The sequence below is a fragment of the Leptopilina boulardi genome, unplaced genomic scaffold, assembly GCF_019393585.1.
Source record: "Leptopilina boulardi isolate dan_hultmark-lab unplaced genomic scaffold, ZJU_Lbou_2.1 LbouV2_266, whole genome shotgun sequence".
Taxonomy (NCBI): domain Eukaryota; kingdom Metazoa; phylum Arthropoda; class Insecta; order Hymenoptera; family Figitidae; genus Leptopilina; species Leptopilina boulardi.
In genome coordinates, this window is record NW_026137825.1 from 2,126,043 (window position 1) to 2,140,433 (window position 14,391).

Sequence of the window (14,391 nt, forward strand, 5' to 3'; positions counted from 1 at the left end):
AAAATGTGAATTTTTTCAATCCACTACGTATCTCTTGATTAGATGCTTTATTTGTTGTTTTATTTTTGAATAATTCAAATTCTTTTTCTTTTTCAAATGATTTTTCAATAAAACGCCAATACCTCGAGCAAACATCATATCTTATTTTTTCCGAAAAATCATAATTATCACAATTATTCAGAGTAATATTTTTATTTAAATATATGCCAAAAAATTCAATTGTTGTTGATTTTCGTCGAAATTGATTATTAATTTCATAAACAAGTTTATTATCATATTCCAATGTTGTAGTATTTAGTTTAGTGTAAATATTCTTTTTTTTAACTAAATCATATGCTGATGTAATAAATATTTCGTCTTTAAATTCATATCCAGTTCTCAATTGTGCAGATAAAAATGTGTCCATTCTTACATTGATGGTTGTAAATTTATAACCATAACCTGCATTTTTTACACCAGTTTTTACAAATAGAATTATATTATTGTAAGGAGTAATTTGTTTAATTTTACTGATTTTTAATAGTTTCATTTTATTTAGTAATTCCTTGATAGATGTAAAAGTTTGGTTAATATTTTTTTCTAAATTATCAACAATTGTTAACAATAATGTTAAATCACTTAAAGTTGTGGAAATTGAAACAAAAGCAGGCTCCTCAATGTGTACGGATAATTTATCATAAACTAATTGATTTCTAATTATTTTTGACTTATTACCATGTGTATTGTCTACTATTATACTTATTGCATCTTTCATAAGTATTGTTTTAATAGTTGTACCTAATGATAATAAAAGAGATTCTGTATTTTTATTTATTAAATCTAAAGAAATATCTTCTTGAAATAGATTGACAAATTTTAGACTATTTTTATCGCAAATTTTTTTTTTCAACGATATGCTGACTGTCGATATTTGATAAACAAGGATATGATACCATTAGTGATAATCCAAATTCTTTCCACCATTCATTATTCATTGAATGTGCATTATTATTGCGTAAATAATTCTTGAATCGTTGTTTCTTATGTTTCATTAGTTCTTCAAAAAATATATTTATGGTTTCATTTTTGTACTTTAAAATAATTCGATGACCCGATTGTATTAATTTATATATTGATAAATGAAGTTTTTTGCGAAAAAGTAGACCATCATCTGTCTCTTTAATAAGTTTTACAGTATTATTTTCTCGTATTAATGCATAATAGTTGTAAGTTTGATTGTTAGAAAAATAAAATTCAAATAAATCATAGAATAAATATTCTGAATTATTAAATTCATTATTTGTATACAGTATTGTTATTTCAGTACTAGAAACATCTTCTATTGCAAATTCACTAAAAACCCGTTGAATTATTTCTAATTCATATTTTCCATATAATTCACCAATATTATGAATTTTATTCTGAAACCAATCTTGTATATCACGCAAATCAATTCCACATTGACATTTAAAACTTTTGGCATTATCAATATAAACAGAAAGTATGAATTTTAGATTATCTTCATTTAAAAATTTGCATTCTGAATTTAATAAAAATTGAGCCATTGAAGTAAGACTTTGAAAATCCGAAAATGCTAAATGGATATTATATTTATAATCTTTTCGTAATTGATCATTAATTCGATAAAAATTACTCCTCAGGTATTCAAACAAATTTTGATAAGCCATCTTCCAATGATGTGGTTGAAAAATTATATTTGTTATTTTTTTCTTACTAATATTTTCCCCTGAAGAAATGTAATAAAAAAGAGCAGGTAAAGCAAATACTCTCAAATTTAGAGAATCTATTTTTTCACTATGAATTAAATTTTTAATTACATGTCCCACTGTTAAATATTCCTGAAAATTAATTTCTTTTTTAAAAGTAGAATTTTCACTATTATCTTGATAATAGGGATAATTTATTCTTCCAAGACGAAGATACATTGAACCAGCTTGTGCAAAAATATAATCAAGAGATAATAAATTCAAATTTGTATTTGGTTGGGGAAAAAGTGGTAATATTATATCGCTGTATATTCTATTAACTGCCAAATCAGTTAGTTTCGAATTAGAGCCGTATTCATTTTCAAATATTGCATTTTTTAATGTTTCCTTAATCACCATTAATGTATGATTGTATTTAAAAATTTTTTCCTTACGAATTGCCTCTGCTAAAAATCCATAAATATTTCCATATTTCTCAAATACAAGTGAACTAATTATATAATCAAACATTGTATTAACGAAAGTTATTTCAAATTCTTCAGACTTCTTTTCGCCATACATATCACTATCTTTTAACAATTGTCGAATTAATTTTTCTTTTTGATCAACATTATCACGATTGTCTGTTAAATATTCATAAAGTGCATTAACAATTGGTATTTTTTTATTTTGATTAACTTCATCCAAATAATTTTCCATGAATAAAAAATCACTTAATATATTCAAATAATTGATAATTGGTATAAATTGTACAGCCGCTATAGGACTTGATGGAAAAAATGTATCCTCCATTTTGGAATTTTAATTTCAATTTTAGATCACAATAGTATGTTTAATTTAATTTTGATACTCCTTTTAAAAATCTGTTAATATTGAAAATTATTGAATAACTTTAGTATAATTTTTAATTAATTGATTAAAAATATATTTTAAGTGCAATATAAGCTAAATAATATTATGTCATACCTGCGATATATGTATCATTAAAATGAAATATCCCTTCTGCGTTAAAATAAAAGTTCTATTTAATAAAATGAAATTTATTTAAAATTTTTTTATAATCTTATCTTTTTAAATTTTTTTTAATACTTTTTATAATGACTAAACATATTTTATTTGAAAGACAATTTTACATATAGCTATTCAAATATATTGATACAATAGATGGCTGTATAATATTATAATATATTTGAATAGCGACGAAATATTAAGTTTTTTTAAAATTATTCTTCTTTTTATAAAAAAAGTAATTATTAAAATATTCTTAATACAATTTATTCTACTAAAATCGAGACTAAAATTATTTTTTGCAATTAATTATTAAATCAAAACCTTAAATTACAATAATTATATTAAAAATTTTTTGGAAAATGAAATTTTATATAATATATTTATTTGATGTTAAATTTAAAGAAATCTAATGTAAAATATAGGTTTTCGTGGGTATTTGCACCCACAAACCTTTGGGAAGCCCTATGAAGAAATCTACAAATATTATTTTCACTTCCAAAAATATTCTGTTAGGCTCGTTGCACACTATCCGATTTGTGTCGGACGGCAAAAAATCGGACGACAAAAAATTTTCAGTGGACTGAAGAAGTAAATAGGGCTTTGCACACTTTCCGATTTAAAATCGGACCGACAAAATGTCGTTGTGCTGCCGGAAGAATCGACTACAACGTCCGACTGTCGGATGATGTCGTCAAAGCAGTCTCTTATGAAAAGCAATAGATGCTTGCATACTATCCGACAATTTGTCGTCCGATGTTTATATAATCAGGTAGTTTTTCCAATTCTACGTGACTTTATTAGAAAAATTTGAATTTTCTTATTTGTTTATAACAATTTGTGTAAACAAAGTAATTTTTTAAACAATATATAATTTAATTTTTTTTTCTAAACCATAGAGGTAAAATACTCTCTGATACTGAACAGCTTTCAGAAAAGATATGTTTGTTAACTCCATAATTAAAATATCATTAGGCTCATAGATTCAGGTAGTTTCCGATTTTTACGACGTAGCAGACAAGCTGTGACAACTATATTTTTAATATTCATTTTTTAAAAGCAAATATCAAATTATAATAATACTCTGCTGCACACAGAACTCTGGCTAACGTGCGACTGAAATCATACCTTAAAGAATTTCTTCGCATACCTGAAGTTTTCGTAGGATGATCAAATGTCGTACGACAAAAATCGGATAGTGTGCAAAGCTCGTTCGTCCGACAAAAGATCGTCCGACTTTTCGTCGTCCGACACAAATCGGATAGTGTGCAACGTGCCTTAGCCTGGGAAAATATCCTTTATGGAGGGTTCGTTTTTCTATATAAGGGAAGAATCCATGGGGTGTGACTATGGTCTAGAGAGACACTTTAAACTTGTATATAAGGACTCCTTGTATCTTCTGATGTCCTCATCCAAATGTATACAAAATGCATTAGCACTTGCCACAACAATGACATTGTTCCTTTTATATTCACAAAATTCTACAATACAGGTGTGGATAATCCCTTTTTTCATGCTCCTGCACTATTCAATGCAAAAGAAAAAAAATCTCTCTCTCTCTCTCTCTTTCTCCCTCTTGCTAACAGTACGAAGATACTATTCTTCTTCTGAACTTTATATTGTCCCTGTCCCATAAAATTAGATCTTTAAAATTATTTTAAAAAACTAATTTTAAACTATAACTAATGGTAAATTATTGACAATTTTTTTAATTTAATTTTTAAAAAATATTTTAAATCTTATTAAAACTTTTAACAGTTCATTATTTTAGGTATCAATCAATTCATAAATGCTCTAAAATTAATTTGTTAAAATTTTTAATTAAAATTTACTTTTAGTCGAATTAATATTTCTTTAAATTATTATTTAATTCGGTTACATAAAATTTGTTAAATAAAAATTCGGCTAAATTAGGTTAAATGGAATTAATAATAATTAGTTAATAATTAATTAAATACATAATAATAATAATATTAATTAATTATTCAAAGAAATCGAAATTCCAAGGTAAATTTTAGATAATGGAATTCTGTCAATTGAAAAGTATAAAAAAATTCTTTTATGTCCATGCGTCTCAAAAACATATGTCTATATATATATATGATAATAATGGAAAATTTATAACAATAATTTACCAGTTGTTTAAATATCATATTGCTTAATAATTATGACATTTAAAAGCGACAATATATAGTTTACTCTTTGGTTTACTCTTTCACTTGAGAGAGCATATTTTCTTAACGCTACGACTTTTTATAGAATATAAGGTATGAAAAATTTTATATTTATTATTTAATCATATTATAACCAGTTTTAAATAAATTTATCAAATTTTTCCAATTATATATAATTTTAATTATTTTCAGGAATTAATGCATTGAAATTAAATACTAAACTATTGGAATATTATTAAATATCACAAAAAAAAATAAGACAAAATGAACGAAATTATTGAACAAAATCCTCTATCAACTGTACAACTTATACCAATAATTAATTATTTGAATATTTTAAGTGATTTTTTATTTATCGAAAATTATTTAAAAGAAATTGATCAAAATAAACAAATACCAATTATTAATGCACTTTATGAATATTTAGAAGATAATCGTGATAATATTTCTCAACTAGAAAAATTAATTCGTAATTTATTACAAGGCAGTGATTTGTATGGAGAACAAGATAATGAAAATTTTGATATCACTTTTATTAATACAATGTTTGATTATATAATTAGTTCATTTGTATTTGAGAAATATGGAAATATTTATGGATTTTTGGCAGAGGCAATACGTGAGAAAAAAAATTTTAAATATAATAATATATTAATAGTAATTAAGGAAACATTAAAAAATGCAATATTTAAAAATGAATACGGTGTAAATTCAAAATTAACTGATTTAGCAGTTAATAGAATATACAAGGATATAATATTACCACTTTTTCCCCAACCAAATACAAATTTGAATTTATTATCTCTTGATTATATTTTTGCACAAATTGGTTCAATGTATCTTCGTCTTGGAAAAATCAATTATCCCTATTATCGAGATAATAGTGAAAATTCTACTATTGAAGAGATTAGTTTTCATGAGTATTTAACAGTGGGTCATATAATTCAAAATTTAATTTTCTCAAAGGAAATGAATTCTTTGAGTTTAAAATTTTTTGCCCTTCCTGCACTTTTTTATTATGTACGTAATGAAGAAACAATTAGAAATGAAACAATAACAAATATAATTTTTCAACCACATCATTGGAACATTGCTTTTAATAATTTTTTCCAATATCTAAATAATGCTTTTTACCAAATAAAAGACCAATTACAAAAGGACTATACATATAAAATGCACTTAGGATTTTCGTTTTTTTGGAGTATTTCTACATTAAAAAAATTTAATTTAACAAATGAAAATTTAATATTTCTAAATCAAATTCGAAAAATTGGAGATTTTTACGAACGATATGATTGGAGAATACAGGAATCAATTAAAAAATCTTTAATAAATGTACAACTTAATGATATTATGATAACAATGCTCGTTACCAATGATCGTGTATTATATGGTGATTTTACAAATTCTCAATATTTATCATACGATTTACTTGAATTTTATTTTCCTAATAAAAAAATTATCGAATATTATGCAATAATACGAGAAAATTATACAATTAGATTTATTAAACAATCTGATGATCCACAATTATTTAATATTAATTTTAATAAATTAAATCGTATAGTTTTAAAATATTCCGATGATGATGTACAACAATTTTATAAACAACTAACGAAATATAAGAAAGAAAGATTAAAATCATATTTACGTTATTTGTATAATAATAATTCAACCGTGGAATGGTGGAAAGAATTTGGATTATCATTAGTACCATCATATCCTTGTTTATTAACAAACGAGAAAAATCATATATGTGAAAAAAATGATTTAAAATTTTTCCTTAAATTTCATCCCCAAGATATATCAACATTTATAACGAACATAAATACACGATCTATTTTATCTTCATTGGGTACAACAATAGAAACAATATTTTTGAAAAATACAATTAATAATCTAATAGATGAAACATTTATACAAGAAACTAATAAATTATCAAAATTTCAAATAATAATTAATCAATTTTCCCTACATTTAGAGGAACCAAAATTGGAATTCGCGTGTATTAATAATAAAAATGTAAAATTAGTGACAACAATTGTTGAAATTTTGGAGAAAGAGATAATAATTAGTTATCAATTTCAAATCAAGAAGATACTTAATAATATAATTCAATTATTGCAATCGGTAAATAAAAAATTAATTATTGGATTAAAGGGAAATCAATTATTATTTATACATAGTTTAAATAATAATACTGGTTATGGTTATAAATTTACTGAAAATGAAATATTAATTGCTCCATCAAAAAATAAGAAAACAAATGAATTTTTTGCCGGTATATCTAATTATCAATATGATAATGAAAAATGTGATGATAATGAATATTTTAAAAGAATGAATAATTCTTATTTTTGTCTAAGAAAACAACGTTTTGTTACAAGAACACGTTACATTGAGAATGTGGAACAATTTTTTAATAATAGTTTAAAAATTAACAACAATGATATTAAAGAACAATTTCGTGATATTGTGAATAATTACATATTTCCCAACGATGAGACTTTAATTTACTTTATTAAAAATTGGTTAAAGGATAAAAATTTTTTAAATTCAAATTGGAGTAAAATTAATATAATTGACAATACTGGTCTTTTAAATAAATTAAGAAACAATGTACGTTTTGAAAATAGTAATATAACAATTTTTGATGGTGAAAAGAGAATTAAATTTTTGTACACCTATAGAGAGAGATATAGAATAGAACAAGGAACAACGTTGAAAAATATAATTAACGATTATAATGAACAAAAGGCGTATTATTCGGTGACATTTGAAGATTATTATGCTATAAGAAATTTTGCAACAACAGGCAATATTAATGGTGATACAAATGAAGCGAAATTAATGAAATTGGCTTTATATAAATTAGCAATCAGACAATTTGAAGATATAAACGAAGAATTTGAATTAAAATTATTTCACATTGTGACAAAACCTATAAAATTTATCACCAAACAATTAAGAGAAGGAAAAAGTATTATTTTACAAAAATTTATTCAAACATCAACGAATTTAAAATCGGCATTGAGATTTATACATAAATCAGCATTGGAATTAATTTTATATGAAATAACATTTTCTAGTTCTTACTTTAGGGCAAAAATTGTGAAAAAAATTGAAAATGAAAATTTTAATTTTGAAAAGAATATTATTCTTTTACCTGGTAATAAATTTGAAATTGAGAAAATTAGTATAGTTCACATTGAAGGAATTGGTAATGTTACAAAAGTTCATTTAACATCGAAATTTAATCCTAAGAATGAAATGAATGAATGGTACAAAAATATCATTAGAGAAATTGCACGAATTTAGTACATATTTGTTACTTTGCGCTAATTCTTTTTTGCAATAAAAAAATTTTTTTTATAAATCTTGTTAAAATAAAAAAAGAATTGCATTTTGGAAAATATTTATTGAAGTTTATATTTATAGAGAAGGAGAAATTCTATGTAAATTTTATGGGCTAAAAACAGCCATAAAGTCCCAGGATAGCATGACGAGTAGAATATTTCTATGGGATCTTCCCCCTATATATGTATATATATAGTATATAAACTTGACATCTGGTCCTTTTAAAAAGCAACGGACAGGATATATCCTCTCGAGTTTCAAAAACTCTCGAAATTGATTTATGTTATTTCAAATCTCAAGTGGGCAAGAATTTCACGCTTCTTTGTATTTGAAATCTAGTGGAACTAATCAAGCGGATTAACGTCTTGGACACTATTAGGATTTTAGAACTAGTTAGGAAGTTTTTGAAAGTCTTATATTTATTTTCAAACAAAAATATATACCCTTACAACAAATTTCGAGCAATTTTTTTGTAAAATTATCGTCAAAATAATGAAAAAGGAACAATTTTTTTTTGTTACTATTTAAACATTTATTTAATTATTTAATTTCTTGAAACATTTTAATTGAATCGAATTGAATAAAATCATATTCTAAAAAATTGTGTATGAAAAAAAAAATTGCGACAGAAGAGAGAAGAAATAGAAGAAAAATACGTCACGGATAATGTTGGACTATTAACCCTTTTTTCAAAGCTCAAAAAACGACAAAAACTAGGTTGACAATGATTAGGAAAGCAGAACACTGAAGAAAGTAGAAAAAAAAGTATTTTTGGATCTTAAAATTTTAGAGGAGGAAGATAGATGGGACTTCAGGTAAACCAAAAGGGAAATAAAAATGGTTACCGCTCTTGTAGAAAGTTATTTTATGAATATATACAAAAGTCTATTATATATTTTGAAATCTTTTTGAATGAACGTGAAATGCACGTCTACATATAAAGGCTCGAGGAATTCATTTATGGTGATAAATCGAGTTTGTAATCTTGTCGAGGGTCTTTAAAAGAGCCACCCCCCGCGTCGACAGTTAATTATCCCTAGGGAGTCTTTACAAACTCCATTCGTTGTAATGGCCATGCCAATTATCCTTGCTTTTCGTATAGGGAATGCAGCAATCTAATGGAGGTATATTTCTCGAAAAATCATGACGTCACATATACCACATCTTTCAAGAAATCATCCCTTTAAACAAGATTTCAAAAAAAGAAAAATAAATTTGTATTTTAATTGAATTATACACCCAGAGAAGAGTTTCTTTGTTTCAAAGAACATTTCTTTGAATCAAAGAAATATGTGCATTGTTATGGGGTCAAAAAAAAGATTCTTTGATTTAAAGAAATTATTTCTTTGCCTATTTTTTGTTGGCTCAAAGAAATCTTTCTTTGGATTTAATAAATCTTTTATTTAAATCAAAAAAATATTTCTTTGAATTTAATAAATCTTTTTTATTTAAATCAAAGAAATATTTCTTTCCATTTAAAAAATTTCTTAAGTTAAAGAAATAAATTGCTTCCTCATGGAGGAAGTATTTTTGTTTTAATGTGGAAATTTCTTTGAATCGAAGTTATATTTTTTGTTTTAATAAATATATTATTTAAATTAAGGTAAAATAGCTTTAAATATATACAGAAATATTTCTTTTTTCTAAAAATTATTTTTTTTAATTAAAAAAAATTATTTTGATTTAATAAAATTATATTTTTGTTTTAAAATTTTATGTTTCATATTTTTATTCAAAAGTAAAAATTATTATATAATTAAATATTTGAAATACTTAAAAACGTATTTTAAAGACAATTTATTAATTTTTTTTTAATTATTAGGTTTAATCTATAAAGAAAAAACAATTAAAATGAAAATTTCACACAATTAAAATTTTTGTCAGTGATTTTTTTATCAGAACCTTTTAAACACATTATAAACGAAGTATGCATTACGCATAAAAACACATTGAAATACAGAATTTTTTTTACTATAACTATAAATACTTTTAAATCTGTATTATTTGTACTACCATTTTTTTTTCTAACACTTCCTGGCAGAATTTAATTTTCTTATTTATATATGTACACCTGCATTTCAAACATTATACTAATTAAAAAAATAAAATCCATATTAAATATATTACTAAAAAATTTGGAAAGCATAAGAATAATTGAAAATAATAAGAATTGCTTGTGAAAGCATGAAATTCATAAGTAAAAAATTGTTCAGACCAAGAAAGTGAGGTTATGCGTACATGGATGACTTTAACTGTTTTTATATACACATGACTTAACATAAAACTTTGGGATTGTATCGGCAAACCCCCAAGTACCAAGAAGTTGACAAACTTTTTTGTCGCTCATTTCGAAATTTATCACCAAACTGTTTAATCCATGTATAATCACACCACTTATTACACGATGAACACGCTGTTGCCACGAGTCGGTTCAGTCTACGCGTAGTCGCGGTAACCCCGGCGGTGACGACGTATGAGTGGAAGAAATGTTTCTTTAATTTAAAGAAATACTTTTTTGATTCAAAAAAAATACATCCAACAAATAATTTCTTTAAATGCACTTGGCTTCTTATTTGTTTCAAAGAAATTTTTTTTTAGATCAAAAATATCAGTTAAAGAAAAAATTTCTTTGATTCAAAACACTTCGAAATTTTTTTTTCGTAAAAGTAAAGAAAACTTTTTTGAACTCAAAAAAATTTTATCTTTGATTCAAAAAGTGATTTTAAAAAAACGATTTCTTTGATTCAAAGAAATCTTTTCTCTGGGTGTAATAAAGTGGGTGCTCAAAATTCTTCCTACGGTCCTGTTTTTTTTAAATCTTTCTTTCACGTCCATCAAACTTTATTGGAATTAATAATTAAATTATATAAATACCAATAAAATTTAGAAAAAAAATGTTCACCTGAACAGCAATATGTTTCAATAAAACAAGTAAAGTTTTCTTTATTCTAGAAAAACATATTACTGTTTTAGATAAAGATTTTTGTTCGTCTACAATAACCGTTAATTTTTAATCTAGTATTTTATTTTTATAAAAAAAATTGTTAATTGTAAAACAAAAAAATTTTGTAATAAAATTATAAACGAAATAAGTCACCAACTGTAACAAACCAGTTTACGAACTAAAATTGAAAGGAAAAATATAAATGAACCCCCCCCCCTTTTGAGTAAAGAGATGTGGTATGTAAAAATATTGAGAGAGAAAAAATTTTTTATCATTCAAAGTGGTACATACATACACATATAAAGTATGTTATCATCCCATCATTTCTCTTGGGGTGAATCTAATTTGATTTAATTAGAATACATTTGCCTGTTTAAAAAGTTGATAGCTCTACTCGAGTATATGAGCCTGGTAGCTAAATTTATCAAATTATGCGTAGGCCCTGGGCTGCCTGTGGGGGACCAGTTTGTGGTGGTGGCGGCGGTGTTGGCCGCCAGCTTGCATGCGTATACTATATATTTTACTCCACTCCCAAACAGCCATTATTCCCAATTCCTCTTTCAAAGTGGGCGTTACCATTTCATGGTCCCAAGGGATATTGAGTAGGGATGGTGGAGGGTCAGAGGGGGCCCTAAAAATTTTTTTTAAAAGGGTGGGTGGGTCCTTATTCTTACAAACACAACCGAAGAACTTAAATATACACACTATCAACAACATTCTACGATCCTGCTCCTTAAGTAGTACAACTTTCCTCAAAATCCTTAACCCTTTCTTTCTCGTCAGGTACGTATACATAACGGTTCCTTTCTTATAGAAAAACTGACCTTCCTTTACTATTATATAGAAAATTCTGTCTAAAGAATAGGCAGACCTTTCGGTCAAGGTCATTTTTCTGACAATAAAATAAGAATTTATGAAAAGAATTTTAAGTAGGGTCAGGAATGTTGATTTTAAGGATTATTTTCTTAGTCAATATTATTCAGAATTTAGGAAAGTTGGAATTTTATTTGGTTTCTATATCCCCCCATAAAAACATATAGAAAGAGTGTTTAAAAAATTATATACTTTTAAAATACAATTTTTAACTTCCTACACGAGTCCTACACTAATAATATAGAATTCTAATAAAAATCTGCAATTCTTGTTAATTTTAATAAAATCTAATTTTGTAAACTCCTATGAAAATTTTCTTTTTAGGTTATAAATGTTTCTTTTATCAATTGAAAAAAAAAATTATTTTTAAATTCTTTAGCTATATGTTATGATTATCCCATAAAAGTAATTAGTTCGAATTTTTACTTTAAAGAATTTTAATATAAGGCAAACGACTCAATTTTCCAATTATTAGTATTTGACAGAATTCTTAAAACATCGAATTTTTATTTGTCCGAAATTGTAAAAATAATCGAATATACAAACAAAAATATTTTAGCCCGATTTTCAAAATTAACCAATCAGAAATAGTCAAGGAAATTGTGATTGGTGAAAATTTTTAAAATCGCGCCAAAATATTTCTGTCGATTTTTTGTTCGATCATTTGTAATTTCGGACACATTAAAATTCGTCATTTTAAAATAATTATAAAAATTAAAAAATTCTGTTAAGTTAAAAATTCCACGAAAAATTCGTTTAAATAGAAATTCTTTTTAAAACTAATTTGAAAAATTCAAAATTCTTCTGAAAAATAATTATATTTCATAAAATTCTTTAAAGTGAAAATTAAAACTAATGAATTTTTATGTAATAATAATAATGCGCCCCATGTGGGACATATGAGGAGAGAGATCGAGAGGGAGAGAGAGGGTAGTTTCTAAGAGTTCTGTTATCCTGATGACGAGAAATTTGAGGGTGTAGAGAAACTTTGATTCTCATCTGCGGTCTGGGTGGAGCCAAGTTCGAGCCAAGAAATTCTCTTTATCAACTTTAACCACCCCCTCTTTCCCTCTCTCTCTTTCTCTCTTGCACACATTTTCTCTCCGTTTCTCTCTGCCCTCTCCTCATTCACATACACACACAGGAAGTTCTGATCGAAATTCCTCCTCATGCTTTCTGCTTTTCTGCTTCATATGTGAAGGGTAACGTGACCCCAAGCCACATGTTCTCACGTATGCCCACATGTCAGCCTCTTAAGGTCGAGGACCGCACTCACATCAAAAAAATCATTTCTCACTCGTTTATACTTGGAATTCCTCTCCCATTATGTATACACATACATTTTATACACATACATATTTTCATTCTCGCCTCATACGACAATATTTTAATCACAAATTTTTTTATTTTCGTTATTTTACATTTAAACTCAATGTTTATTATAATTTTTATATGATATTTTAAATTAAAAAAAAGTGTATATTATTTATAATTATTCGTTAGGTATTAAAAAAAAAAATTGCCCTCGTTGTAAAGTGTAATTATTCTTATACTGTTAATAATTACCCCTAAAAATATTGGTAAACAGAACTTTTGGTTTTCCAGTAAAATGTAATATCTTTGTGAAAATATTTTATACGAATTTTCATATTTCGTTTTACTTACAACAGTTATATATGTACATATAAGGTATATAAATTATCATTTCTATTATTCCATATGAAATAACAAATAAAAGAAAACCAAAAGTACTCTCTAAATCTGAATTAGTAAAAATTTTAACTAATTTAAATTAGTGACTCATTTTTTGCTTTTGAATTAATAAAATTTAACTAGTATAATTCATAGTAGAAAAAAAATTTATTTACTATATCGAATTGGTAAAATTTAACTAATTCAAAAGGAAAAAGTAAGTCACTAATTAAATATTGTTTACATTTACCCCATTCGAGCCTATACATACAAAAGATATCGCTAAAAAATATAACCTCAAAAGTTCGAATATTACGTCAAAAGTCTATCGTAACTTAAGTTATGTCCAAGTATGAAGAAAGTATCATAACCTCTAAAGTTAAATTAAGTTAGAATTTAATCCATAACCTTAAAATTTAAGCTGGATAATAATAATTATAATAATAATAATCACACAGCCTAGGGGATGATTGAAAGATGAAAAAATTCTTAAAACTTATGTCAGATTATATACAAACACTGAAAAAAAATTTATTTAATTCAAATAAACGGTTACTTGATTATTATCAAATAAATATTTAATTCAACTAAATTTTTTATTTGAATTTATTAAATAATTTTTGTTTCAAATACAGAA

General features: G+C 25.1%; 2 protein-coding genes across 2 annotated transcripts in view; one reads left to right on the forward strand and one right to left on the reverse strand.

Moving 5' to 3' along the window:
• Positions 1–14,391, forward strand: part of LOC127281166 (neurexin-1) — a 358,116-nt gene that overhangs the window by 294,002 nt on the left and 49,723 nt on the right. The gene's annotated exons all lie outside the window — the stretch shown is intronic.
• On the reverse strand, positions 867–2,759 carry LOC127281173 (uncharacterized). The gene is made up of 2 exons (XM_051304759.1): positions 2,673–2,759; positions 867–2,569 (listed from the first exon to the last, which is right to left on the reverse strand). Exon 2 carries the CDS (start codon positions 2,496–2,498, stop codon positions 867–869), a length of 1,632 nt encoding a protein of 543 aa, XP_051160716.1. The 5' UTR covers positions 2,499–2,569; positions 2,673–2,759.

What these genes read in the sequence shown, in the direction of transcription:
- LOC127281173 (XM_051304759.1), bottom strand. Translation starts at nt 2,498, where the DNA reads ATGGAGGATACATTTTTTCCATCAAGTCCTATAGCGGCTGTACAATTT.